The sequence below is a fragment of the Lagenorhynchus albirostris genome, chromosome 12 (genome assembly GCF_949774975.1).
Source record: "Lagenorhynchus albirostris chromosome 12, mLagAlb1.1, whole genome shotgun sequence".
In the NCBI taxonomy this organism is placed as follows: Eukaryota; Metazoa; Chordata; class Mammalia; order Artiodactyla; family Delphinidae; genus Lagenorhynchus; species Lagenorhynchus albirostris.
In genome coordinates, this window is record NC_083106.1 from 70,922,517 (window position 1) to 70,935,789 (window position 13,273).

At 37.9% G+C, this 13,273-nt stretch overlaps 1 protein-coding gene across 1 annotated transcript in view; it reads left to right on the top strand.

The window, feature by feature from the left end:
• Positions 1-13,273, top strand: part of ME1 (malic enzyme 1) — a 193,010-nt gene that overhangs the window by 89,995 nt on the left and 89,742 nt on the right. Inside the window, exon 6 of the mRNA XM_060167405.1 lies at positions 3,319-3,422. Within this exon, the coding sequence (XP_060023388.1) occupies positions 3,319-3,422 (104 nt within the window). The remainder of the gene's footprint in view (positions 1-3,318; positions 3,423-13,273) is intronic.

Genomic DNA, 13,273 nt, shown 5'->3' on the forward strand with positions numbered 1-13,273 from the left:
TTGTTAAAGAAGGTCTAATCTTTTTAAGGTGTTTGCTTAATACCAAGTCTTTCATTTATTTTCCAACAAAGATCTATTAAGTTTTTACTCTTGGCTGTGAGAAGTTTTCAATCCAATGAATTAATGTCACTTCTGTGTCAGGCTACTTGGTCTATGGTGCCATTATCACAACTGGGTAATCTTGTTAAATTGCTTTTTGTAGATGTTATTTTTTTGTCAGCCAGATCTCCAAGAATGCACTCATTATTAAAGCTTTAATTATCATGAAATTTTTAAAAAAGAGTAACTTTTGACAGAGACATTATGACTGGAAGAATTTTATAACTTCCTGATTTAATTCAAAAGCTTTATCTTGTTCATAAATCTTCATAACTGACTCTTCACTGTAGCAGACTTCTTAATGATATACTTTAATTACTATCATGGGAAAGAATGAGAGAAAAGAGAAGGGAAACATGTAACATCTTTTCTCAATTGTGTTCTTTTTCTAATTCACGTTTTAGAAGTCCAACTATGTCCCAGACATGGAGAAAGTATTTTAATTCTGGCAGCCATTAGTAGCTCATTGGCGCTTCAACATCAACTGTTCAGAAGCCTGCCAGTAGATTGTTTAAAGCTTTTAGGCCTCAAGGAACAGCTGGGCTTTACAACAGTACTGTTTCAGATTTTACATTTCCTGTGAAATACATTTATATGATTTGATATGCTAACTTCCAGCTAGCCAGAAAGCCTTAACCCATTGTTGTGCAGTACATTATAAGTGGGACGACCACATAATGTATTGGCCAAACCAAGGCACTTTCACAATGAAAGAGGATACTATTAGTAATTACACTAGGGCAAGACGTGTGAACTGGGCTATAGTTTCTGTTGTCTGTAAGCAAATTCCAACTTAGGTGACTCAGATGGTTCAACCTTCTTAACAACATAACCACACCTGCAAAACCATATCATTTATCTATAAACCACCTCCAAACCTAGTGACTTAGAATAATTGCTGTTTTATTAATGTTCTTGATTCCCTGGGATGGCTGGGGAGGCTGGACTTCTTGGGACAGCTTAGCCTTTCTCTGTAGAGATTCTCACCCTTCACACATTGTTCACATTCCACATGTAAAATATGCTCATCTCCATCCTAGGTTTCCAAAAATGTCATCCCAGGAAAAACAGCAGGCCCACAGTTCAGGATCCTGTCATCTAAATCAGGTCTAGATGCAAATGAAGACCCTCGTGTTTTGCTCCTTGATGTGGTTCCTCCTGTATGTTCCCACGTACCAAGCATACAGTGGTGAGGCAGGGACAGAATGACTGCAGTCAACACTCCCTTTCAGAATGGCAGGAATAGGAGTCACATAGCTCTAAGTGGTTCATAGCAATTCTGAATTCCCAGTGGACGTATGTTGCCAGGCCACCTACTTGAGGAGCAGGGAATGTTCTTTGAAGAGTCCCAGTTCTTCTTCTTCAGAGTGGTTCTGTAGTTCATTGTTCTCCTAGGCTTTTGGCTCTTCTGTCTGAGTTCTTGGCTCTGTCCTCTGAGATAGTCTTCCTGTTCCATAAGAAATGGCCCCATTGCATCAGAATGGCTCTCTCAGTCTGCTTCCTGCCTGTGGAAAGTGGAGGATCCAGTGAAGTATTTTCATTTTAAAGTGTCTCTGTGTCGATTAATCCAAGTAGTACAGTACCTTTAAAAATTTCTTTTCGGCTTTCTGTATATCAGATTATAGTCTACTACATTAGATAAAGGCCCTACTCACAATTCTTTTCAAAATAGGCCTTCTCCCTATTATTGGTTGACATATCAGAGTGCTGTGGTACCAGTTCCACTGAACTAGGCAAAATGGTCTCCTAGGCTCCACTTTAAATCATTCAGAAGCTTTCAAAAGAGTTATTACAACCACACACTTAATTTGTTCTTTGACCACAGGCCTTATTTTACTTTGGAAATCTTTTGCAGGCAAGTCTTGTGTCCTCTATATTCTGTTTAAATGTTGCTCACAAGCTGAACATTTCCTTCTTTAGTTCATGTCCGTTTTAACCTTAGCACACAGCCAGTTTATGCATTCAGCATTCTGCCTGGAAATCTTTTTAGTCAGATTCACAAGTGCGTTAGGTACATTCTTCTCTATTCCAGGTTACTGAAGGTGGCAGTGTTGTCAAATTGTTTCACTGTTATGTCAAACAGATTGCCATTTTTCCCAGGCTGTAAAAAGTTTGTCTTTGTAATTTCTTTCAGCAGTATTTTGTGGTTTCCAGTATATAGGCCTTCCACATGTTTCGTTAAATTTGTCCCTATGAATTTTATGTTCTGGATTGGAGTTGTGTATTTTATTTCATTTTCAACTATTCATTGCTAGTATATAGATATACATTTGCTTTGTGTAAATTGACCTTATATCCTACAATCATGTTAAATTCATGTATTATTTCTAGTGAAGTTTTTGATAGATTCCTTAGCATTTCCCATGTACATGGTCATGTGTGTACAAATAGAAACAGTTTACTTCTTCCTTTCCAATCCTTATTCCTGTTTTTTTCTTTTTCTTGCCTAATTTTAATGGCTAGGATCTCTAGTATGCATAGTGTTGAATAGAAGTGATGAGACTAGATATCCTTGTCTTGTTTCCAGTTTTAGGGGAATAGCATTCAGTCTTTCACTGTTAAATATGTTGTTTGTTGTGGGTTTTTCACAGATGCCCTTTATTAGTTTGAGGAATTTCCTTTCTATTCCTAGTTTACTGGGAGCTTTTGTTATAAATGGGTGCATATTACTGTATATAAATTATACCTCAATTAAAAACTGATTTTATTAAAAAATTACCTATTCTAAAGCTTAAACAGAGTAGTGTTGCCTGATATATGTGTATATATATATGTGTGTGTGTGTGTGTGTGTGTGTATCAGTTTTAGAAAAAATCTAAGAAAGGAATTGCTATCTTTCCATTTCCTAAGCTAATATGATACTTCAAATCTCAGTATTATTTTTCTATGTGATGAGCTTTGCCTTTTGAATTTTACACAACTGAGAGATTTTAATACCTTTTCTCTCCTCTAGAATAAGACATAAGAATCACAGTAAAAACATAAGAATCTTTTAAATGTTTAGTAATTATATTTCATATTCTTATTTATAAGCACTGTAGCTGTATTATATATAATACTAAATAATAACTCTGTAGGTTAATTCTGAATCAGTATAGCTAGATTTTATTTCCCTTTCTATCCTTTTTGTATAGATGAGAAAACTGAGGTTCACTCAGAAAGAGTAAATGACTTGCTTTTAGTTATTTCTATACTTATGGTAACTTTTTTTATAAATAGGAGTTACTTAAAGATCCATTGTACATTGGACTCCGGCAGAGAAGAGTGAGAGGTCCTGAATATGATGATTTCTTGGATGAATTCATGGAGGCAGTTTCTTCCAAGTACGTATAATCTTTATTTTATCTATTTTTAAGTTAAATTTCAAAAACTTAAAGATAACCTAACATAATAAACTGTAAAAATATCCAAGTATGGTGCAGTATGTTTAATAACTAGAAGTGATTTGAATGAAATATATATATCTCCTCATAACTGTTGCTGGCCAAATGATCATCTCATGTGTCTCCCCCGCCAAAAGTTGTCTCTGTTTCTATCCCTGAAGATACTTTTTTCTTACAAGAATCTTCAGATTCTGTTGTTCGGGAGGCATGATTGTGGTGAATGAGGCAGTGGCTAGTGACTAAATTACCTGAGCAAGCCTTTTCATGGTTATTGGCAGTCTGTACTTTGTTTCTGGCTGCTGGTAAAATCTGGTCTTCCGTCATCTTGTGGGTGAATCTGACTCTTGTGGTAGGAGAAGCAGAGGAAGAAGTGAGCATGAGTTAGTACAATCCACAGGGTCCAGAATGGAGCAAGATCCATGAATCTCTGATTAAATCGACTGTATTTGGTTAAGATGCAGTACAATATTTCACCTGGTCTAGGTAGCATTTAATTGTGGACCCAGGGCTACTGTAAAATTATCCAGTTTTTTTCCTTCAAGGTGGAGACTTCTGCCATAATTTAGTAATAAGTTCTGAGAGAATTTTGTCACACTGACAGTCATCCCATTTGTGTCTGTATAGCCACAGAAACCATGTACTATTTAAAAACATATATGTTGCTTTGGTTTTTCATAGAAATGAACTCATCACTAGAATCAATTGTAACTATAGACATACTTCTTGTTTTTTTTTTATTACAAGGTTTAATTTTAAGAAGTTGAATTCAACAGCCGAAAATGCTTTCATCAGCTTGCACAGTATTTAGAATATTTTGAATCTCTTATTACCCAAGATTTTGTGCAGAGTATATTTGCCAATTAGTATGGACTACTTTTTTGCCATTAGTATGGACTACTACTGATTTATTTATTGTTATTATTAACTTAAACTTATAATAAACTACACTTACTCATAGAAATAGTTGAGAAACTCTACAGTTTAAGTTCAAGATTTCATGGTACAGTTAATTGATAGTAGTTTTTCATGTTTAAATTCCTTACCCTGTAAAATTTATGTAAGTTTTTGAAATTATGTGTAACTTTATAGGTAGCAACATTAATCAAGAGATTGTACAGAGAATACTGCAAGGCTATATGAAAGAAAAGGAAATTCTCAACATATTTGTTTTTATTTTCTGTTTGTGTAAATAAAATCTATCTTTATATCGATAACTTAAATATACTTACAAAGAAGCTGTTAAAACAAGTTATGAGCTTAGCGTGTATGGCCTATATACTTAAATGCTGTTAAATAAAATGAATATTTCCATAATCAATGAAAAGCTTTCCAGATGAAAAGCTAATTTTGAATAAGCTGTGTCAGTCTAGAATCAGAAAAGCTGTTGTTGTTGTTTTTTTAAATGTTGAATTGAGAGGTTACCTAGGATCTATAATAAGGAAGTGGGGTTTGACAAGAATCAACAATAATTTAAAATGCAGAGACCACCTATAAATCAGGAATTATACTTCTGGGCTCTTCCCAGAGAAAAATCCCACAGACTTTTCAAAGACACTTCCTGGCAGGACACTACTTTGGGAAAAGTTTTCTAGTAATGAAACCTAGTACTACCAAATTAAATTGGGGAGTAGTCCTGAAGATAAGCCCAAGATCATTTAAAAAGGAAATATAACTTACGTTCAAGGTGGAAAATGCCTGTTACAAGTTGGCTTAGCCAGGAATCGGGTTCTGAGATGGAGATATTAAGGAGTATGCTTGGAATCAACCCCTTTGGAGGGGGAGGGGACAGAAAAAGAAGTGGGTAAAAGAGAAGTTGAGCTGCAACGTCGACCGGCCAACAGCCGTGGGACCACCCCTGCATGCTATTTAGACCCTTAAGGAAAAACTAATTTCCATTCCCCACTCCCCGAGCAACATTATGTTGGTTTTATAATTTACTATCTTCTCAGGGTTGGGATGGGGCAGTTGCAACTTCTTCCTCTTGGCTTTCTCTGCAATTACATATCTTACCTCATAGGCCAAAGATTTGTTGTGGCAGTCGCCAAGTATATGTCTATCCTGGTTCTATATTTGGGGACTGTGGAAATCACCACCGCCTGGGTCTGTGGTCCCAGTGGATCCAGTATGAACTAGACCTTGGCCAGGGCACCATTAATTACGGGCCTCCATACGCTTCTAACGTGGAGGGACAGCATATCGATGCTTCAGGTCTCCTGGTATCACTGTCAACTCTGTGCCCTCAAAATGTTTGGGTATTCCCTGTCCCCAGTGCACAGTGGCTTGAATAAAGGGCTATAGGTCCGTTTGGGGAAGGATTGGGGGAATTATTATCTTGTATTTTTTTTTTTTTTTGCGGTACGCGGGCCTCTCACTGTTGTGGCCTCTCTCGCTGCGGAGCACAGGCTCCGGACGCGCAGGCTCAGAGGCCATGGCTCACGGGCCCAGCCGCTCTGCGGCATGTGGGATCTTCCCGGACCGGGGCACGAACCCGTGTCCCCTGCATCGGCAGGTGGACTCCCAACCACTGTGCCACCAGGGAAGCCCTGTCTTGTATTCTGGCCATGGTGTTGCAAGATCCTGCCTTCTGGAGACTAGGCTTCTTCTTGCATCAGTGAGTCCAAAAATTAGCGAAGGTTTGGAAACTGAGCATGTGATTGGGACTTCGTTGGGGCAGCTACCCTCAGCTTTGTGGTCATACGTCTTTGATTTCTTTTGAATGTACCTATTGAATAGTAGCCTCATTAGCTTCTTCTTTTGTCTCTAGGGATGCCATACTCTATGAATTAGGTCAATAACTGTGGGTCAGCACCCCCTGCACACCAACCTTGCCACTCTCAGGATGATTGTACCTACCTGGCTTCTGGTGGCTTCCGGTCCTCATCTGGTTCTATTATCCCCATTGCTGTTAATGAGCCTGGTTCCATAAAAACCTTTCCTCTGTCACTTCTGACCTTCAGAAGAGAGCCACCACGCAGAACCTAGTAATGTAGATGTCTTCTCACTAATACATTCCTCATGGCTTTGGTAAGTGGTGTGTTTTCTGGACCTTCCCAGGCAACATCACCATCCAATGGGGTTCTGGCCTTATGTAGCATGTGTACCCCAGAATGCACTCTCTGAGCCTGTACTCCCCTCTTCTGCCATCTGCCCCCGCATTCTTAGCATTTCAGCATTACATGAGCTGTTACATGGTCCCTGTTTTTAGGAACCATCCTAGTAGCCAGTTTGTACCATCTCCTGAGATTCTTGCTGGTTGTAAATCTTGCATCTCAGCACAGTGCCCTCAAATCAATAAACTCTCCCTTATCTCATCTTAAATTCCAGCCCCTTTGATTAAACACCCTCAGAATTTAATCTTAGATGTACTCTCCTTGCTAATGTAAACTTGCTAGATCTTGCAGTTCCTTTCTCAAATAAATAGCCTCTTTCTTTTCCCTTTATCAGGCGTCTTACATCCCAGGTGGGTTATATTGTGATATAACCCTAGTTGTATAGGCCAAAGTTTCTGGAGAGGAGGTGACGGTGGACAGATGGGGGGTTACAGAGGCACAGGTGGTCTTATGGGAGAGAAGCCTCTACCTACATCATCCTGAAAAAAGAAGGGGCAGGCCACTTTTGTGGGTTCAGAAAGTTCTAGGGAATCTGGGAATTCAGGATTTTGGGAGGCATCAAACAAGACATCTCATCCCATGTGGCAGGATCCTGTTCTTTTCCAGTCAGGATCCTGACTTAGCACATCTTCTGTGCCTGGAAGTTAGGGAGTTTTTGACTACTCTGACGATTAATCCCTGTTCCTGGCCATTACCTTTCTTTGCCCAAAAGCTGCAAGATCTGAGAGCATTTTTGTTTCTACCAGAGAGTTCCTCTGGCTTTCTTGGTGGTGGTTACTTGCCCTTAGCTTTTTTTTTTTCCTTCAAATTTACAAATGCATTCTTTTTTTTTTTTTAAATTCTATTGGAGTATAGTTGATTTACAATGTTCTGTTAGTTTCAGGTGTACAGCAAAGTAAATCAGTTATACATATATTGCCCTTAGCTTTTTATATTCTTTTTCCATTGTCCTTATAGTTTTTATTTCTCCTATGTTTCTCAAACATCATTCTGGCTAAACTGTTCCCCTTCTGCTGGTATACCATCCCAGCCTACCTCTGGTGAGAGCTTTAACAGGTGGATAGCCACCTTGTGCCAGGGGTTCTCTGTGTTCCGCTGGGGTTGGGCTCCTCTTTGCCAGCCAGGCAACTAGTGACCTAGCTCCAAAGCCCCATCTGATCATCTGCTTTCTCAGACCACTCCTGGTACCGTCTGTCACAGATTAGGTTACCTGGGAAACATATTTTGAAACGACCTTTACTATTCAGAGGTTTATAAGAAGTGCCCTACCCTGTGGAAGGGGTACCCAGGCGGCAGGAATGGGCACAGGGAAAAACTGAGCTGGGACGCAGCACAAGACACCTTCCTCTGGCCCCACGGGGAACTCTGCAACTACAGTGGCTTTTCAGAATTGTCCCCAGTTGGGCTGAGATAGCCAAGCCTTTCTATTCCTACATCAGTTAGTCATTGGATGTGTGTCACCCTGAGAAAGAGCGTGACCTATGGTGTAGTGTTCTCTGTAGCTGAGGCAACCCCTGGGCAACAGTGGGGGATCTGAGAGCCATAACACAGTGATATTTAGATTAAGATGAAAACTGAGCAAAAAAAAAGCTTTACGGTTTGTAATAAAGGCAGGTGCTAGAATCTGTAGGATGGACCATATTCCTGATATTCTGTTATAAGTCAGATGATAGACAGATGCTAGCCTCTGCATAGTATTTTTGCTTTGGAAACATTGGCCATTGGAGCAAAGCATTGAGTTGCCCCAGGCAACTGTGCCCTAACAGAAGCTAGATCTCTCCAGTAAGAATGTCGTGTCAATCTATTTTTAATTTCTCATTGTTTTGATTCATTCATTCATTTGTTGAAAGCCAGGCACTGTGTTTGGTGCTGGGGATATGGGGCTGAGTCGGACAAAAATAATCCCTGCCTTTCACATAGCTTCTCTATTAGAGGAGACAGATAATAGACAAGAAAATATAAGCAAATGAAAGAATGAAATTCATAGTGAATGCAATGAAGGAAACAGGAAATTGGACTGAGAATAATAGTGACTTAATTTATATAAATCAGATGAGTGTTATAGATACCAGTTACCTCTTCTATGAAGTCCGTTGTCAAAGTCATGATACTTTTTAGTCATGGTACTTTTGTTGAAAATTAATAGGAGCTCTTTGATTATAGTTAGGTAAATTCATTAACAGTGGAAAACTGAATTCAGAAAGTATTGATTGATTAGCCTGGATACTAAGTAGCAGCTCCAATGGAGTACCACAGGTCTGTTTCCCTAGTATTTGCCTTTTCAACGATTTTACCAGTTGGTCCTAGTAATTCTACATCTGAGAATATAGGTTAAGAAAATAATCCTGAATAAGAAATAATTTCTATGCCCGGATATGTTCACTGAACATTTTTAGTACATGATTTTCTTCCCTCTGCTTCCAGAATAGTACACCCTCCTCGCTTTCCTTCTACCTCACTGGTTGCTCCTTCACACTTCCCTTGGCTTCTTTCTTTTCATTCCCTTGACCTCTATACTTTACCGTACTCCAGGGCTTGGCGCTTTCCTCGTTACTTGGTGACCTCGTCTGGTCATTGATCTTTATATCTGTGACTCCGAAATCTGTGTTTGGAGCCTGTACCTCTCCTCTGAACTCCAGGATCATAGTCTGCTTCCTCCGTGATACAGATCTGCACTAGAAAGAAAGAGCCTTATGGAGCCCGTGGGGAGCTGGACTCCCGACCTCCCACCCACCCCACCCCGCTCCTGCTGCAGTCTTTCCCACCCAGTAAGTGACAGCCCATTCTTCCTGTTCCTGAGATGAAAATCACTGGCGTTATCACTCTGTACCATGCTACTTGCAAAACTTGTTAGCTTTAACTTCAAAATGTATCCAGAAGCTAGCCATTGCTCCTTGTCTGTATTGTTACTTCCCTTATCTGAACCTCTTCTCCCTGATTGTTGGTAACAGTCTCACGACTAGTTTGAGTTGTTCCTCCCTTGTTGCTCTTTAGTCTGTTCTCAACACAGAAGCTAAAATGATTGTACGTTAGGTAATTTCTCTGCTCAGAACCCTGCAAGGGCTTATCATTTCATGCAGAATAAAAATAAGTCCTTGCCGTAGCAAAAAAAGGCCCTGAACCATCTGATTCCTTGTTTGCTATTTTTCTAATTAAAGCCAGGCGTGCTAATGCCTCAGGGCTTGTCATTTCTTCTCCTTGGAATTCTCCCACCCTCACCTTGCCCAGTTTTCCACATGGCTAGCTCTCTCCTCCTTTCAAGAGATATTTAAAATTCCTCAAGGGAGTTCCCTGGCAGTCCAGTGGGTAGAACTCGGCGCTTTCACTGCCGGGGGCCTGAGTTTGATCCGTGGTCAGGGAACTAAGATCTCATGGCGTGGCAAAAAATAATAATAATAAAATAAAATGAAATGAGGTCAATGAGGTCTTCCTTGAGCAACTTATTTACAATTTTACCCCCAACTCATTTTTCTTCTTCTCTGCATTTATCAGTATGTGACATATATATATTTCTTTATGTTCTGCCTACATCCTTATACTGTAAGTTTCATGAGAGCGGGAGTTTACTCTCTCCTTCGCTACCCTATTGCTGGTTTCTAAAATATTATCCAGCGTGTGATAAGTACTCAGTAAATATTTGTCAGATGAATGATTGAATTTGATTTGTTTTGTTTATATAGCTTAAAATGATAGGTATGAATGGCAGAACTCTGGTATGTTAAATAATTCCTTCTTTTCATGTGATTTAATTTCAGGAAATATTAAAACTCTTATAATCCATACATACTGCCAAGTGTATATTAAAATCACTACTTGTAGGCCTCCTTAAATGTTTGTGTTTGTTTCTGCGCTTGTACTTCTTGTAGTAGCCTTTGTTTTCCAGAATCAGTTGCTTCTGAAAGTTAATAAGAAAAGTAGTGGCAGCTTCAGCTTTGCTGTCTAAAATTCTTTATATCAGAATTTCATCGATAGTTATTAACTGAATGAGAAAACAGGCAGTACCTCAAGTGAGCTTTAAAAAGCTAGTATTAAATTTTTTTATGAAAGTAATAGAAACTATTCAGCAATGACTGTACTTAATTTTTTTCCTTTCCCTCTTTAAATGATTAAAATTAAAAATCCCTTGGAAGCACTAAGAATGGCAACAAGGATGATTATTATATTTAGACCTCAACCTTGGCTACCATCACAAATTTTATTATGCTGTGTCACGTAACCCTTAAGAGAAATAATTCTAGTTTGAAGCCATTCCATCTGCCATTTGCCACAAGGTGTGGTAATGGTGTTTTCATACAACGACGCTTTCTTTACTGATTCAGCATTGAACTAAAGCCTTGACTATGTGCCTGAGACAGACCAGACTGTTTAGAGAAGTTATTAATTTGGTCAAAGGTCACATATCAGATTTCAAAGTTATAAGATATATAGCCCCCGATTATCATGGCCAGATTTACTAAATATATTTTTATTATTATTATAATATCCTCTCTTTCTAAAGATGTCATCAGATGTGTAAGTTAATGCGCTCTTCATCCTTACACAGGGCTGCAGTTCAATACTTTCTCCACCATTCTGCGTTAAATCTTTGGCTGCCCCGTAGGGAAGGGGCCTTTTTATTGTCCTGCTGTTCTTCTTTCTGCCATTTCTGCTGCAATTAATTTCATGGCTGACTCTCTGTGCTGCCTTCTTCCACATATTCCAGTCATTGCCTTTTATGCCTGCTCCTTGTTTTAGAAAAATGTGTATATTTATAGCTTAGATGATTTTATCTATAAATCTGTGAGTCCCTTTGGATTCCACCTGTCACTTTGGGCAGCATAATTTACTTTGGTTTTCATAAGAAATATAATAAAAACATATGACTCTATGGGACACCACTGCTATTCTTCCTTGTGGTCCAAAGGTGATGTAAACCATTTGAAAAAGAAATCAAGTGGAAAGAATGTCTTTCAATATGAGAAAAATCAGGAACCATGTTACTAAGGAACATGACTCAAATCTAATTTATGACTAGATTTTTTTTCCATTTTTCCATCCAAAGAAAGATCAGATTCACACTTTAACTATAGCCATATTTTTCTTGGAATGCCAGCTATTTCTGTTTATAACTTTCTCTCTACTTTTTTTTTTCAAGTGAATGAAAAAGATAGGTCATGTAAGTATTAAAAATCTATAGGTATACGTTTTTTGTGTGTGTGTGAATATAAATACATTTATATTCCCTAAAAGATTTAAGGTGGATATATACCTTAGTATTTTAATGTTAGTTTTGCATCTTTGCCGTATTCCTGTCCAGCCTTGGTGGAACCAGTTTGACTTGGAGGAACAAGTGAAATTTATTATCTTTCTGAAAATAGTTTACAACTCTTTTCTTTCAGATGCTTTTCTTTCCTAATCCTAGTTTATTCTAATCATTAATTCTAATTGTATTAATTCCAGCATTCCTTTAATATGGGTGTAAATTTTTTACACTGATTTTGTTCTGTTTGTACGAGTCTTATGTATGTATTACTTTATTGTGCCCTATTTTCCTTACTTGAATGTGAGTTTTGTCAGAAAAAGCACTTTATTATCAAGATTTTACTTTATTTCTCACTGTCCCACCTTATGCTATACTACATAGTGAGAATAAAATAACTCCCGTTGAAAGCATTACTTAAACGTTGAAGCTAACAGTCATCAAACTACTGTGGCACATATCCGAAGGAAAGGTGATTTCCTAACATAAACTAGAGAATCATACAATTTTCCAAATAAAGTGGCTCTGCCTGTAGTAAACTAAAGGTTTGAATTTTAATTACAGAGAGACATGTATGTTTTAGATTTTAAATTTTCTCTAAAGAAGCAAAGTATTTTAATAAATGCCTGTTGTATCCATTGTTACCTCTCTTTTTCTCTTTTTTTTTTTTTCTTTTTCTCTTTGAATCAGCAAACATTGAGAGCTATATAGAGGCATCCCTTAATATTTTATCTGAGTTTATTAAAGCTAAATTATTGTATTTATTAAAGATAATCATTCTGTTTTGACAGTTTTTATACCATGCTTCCTCATTTTCTTCTTTGCCTATTCTCCTGACTTTCATTTAGCTAAGTGAAGCCCAATTTCTTAAAAGCTTGTGTTTCTTGTTGTTTTCCGTCTCTATTACCATATGTAATAAATTAGAAAAAATGAATGAATATATCTGCTCCTTGGCAATATTAAAAAAGGAGACTCACTGTAGATTTCCTTAGTTGTACTCATAGATTAATCTAAAAACAAAAGCAAAAAACCACTACCAGTAGCAGTGCCTTTTGGGTCAAAATAAGGTCCTTTGTTATAACCTTCTTTCCTGCCCTCCTTAGTTTATATGTATTTATAAACAAAGATAAAGCAGGTATGCACATATGAAAGCAGTTTAGGTTTTATTTTTAGAAACTATCTGTATGGCTGGGTTTGATGGGGAAATAGTGTAACCGTATTTGAACGAGAGAGAGAGAATTTTATTATTGGAAATTAAAGATGCTGAAAGGAAAAGAGGAATTAAGGAAGCAAAGTCAGAAAGTTGGTTGGGGTAAGGTCAGAAATTAAAGGGACTTTTTTGTTCTACTAGGAAATGTGGAATCTAATTTGCAGTGAATGTCGTATCTGGACCTAATGTTATTGCTGATGGTCAGAACATTTCAGTTAGTAGAAGCCAGAGC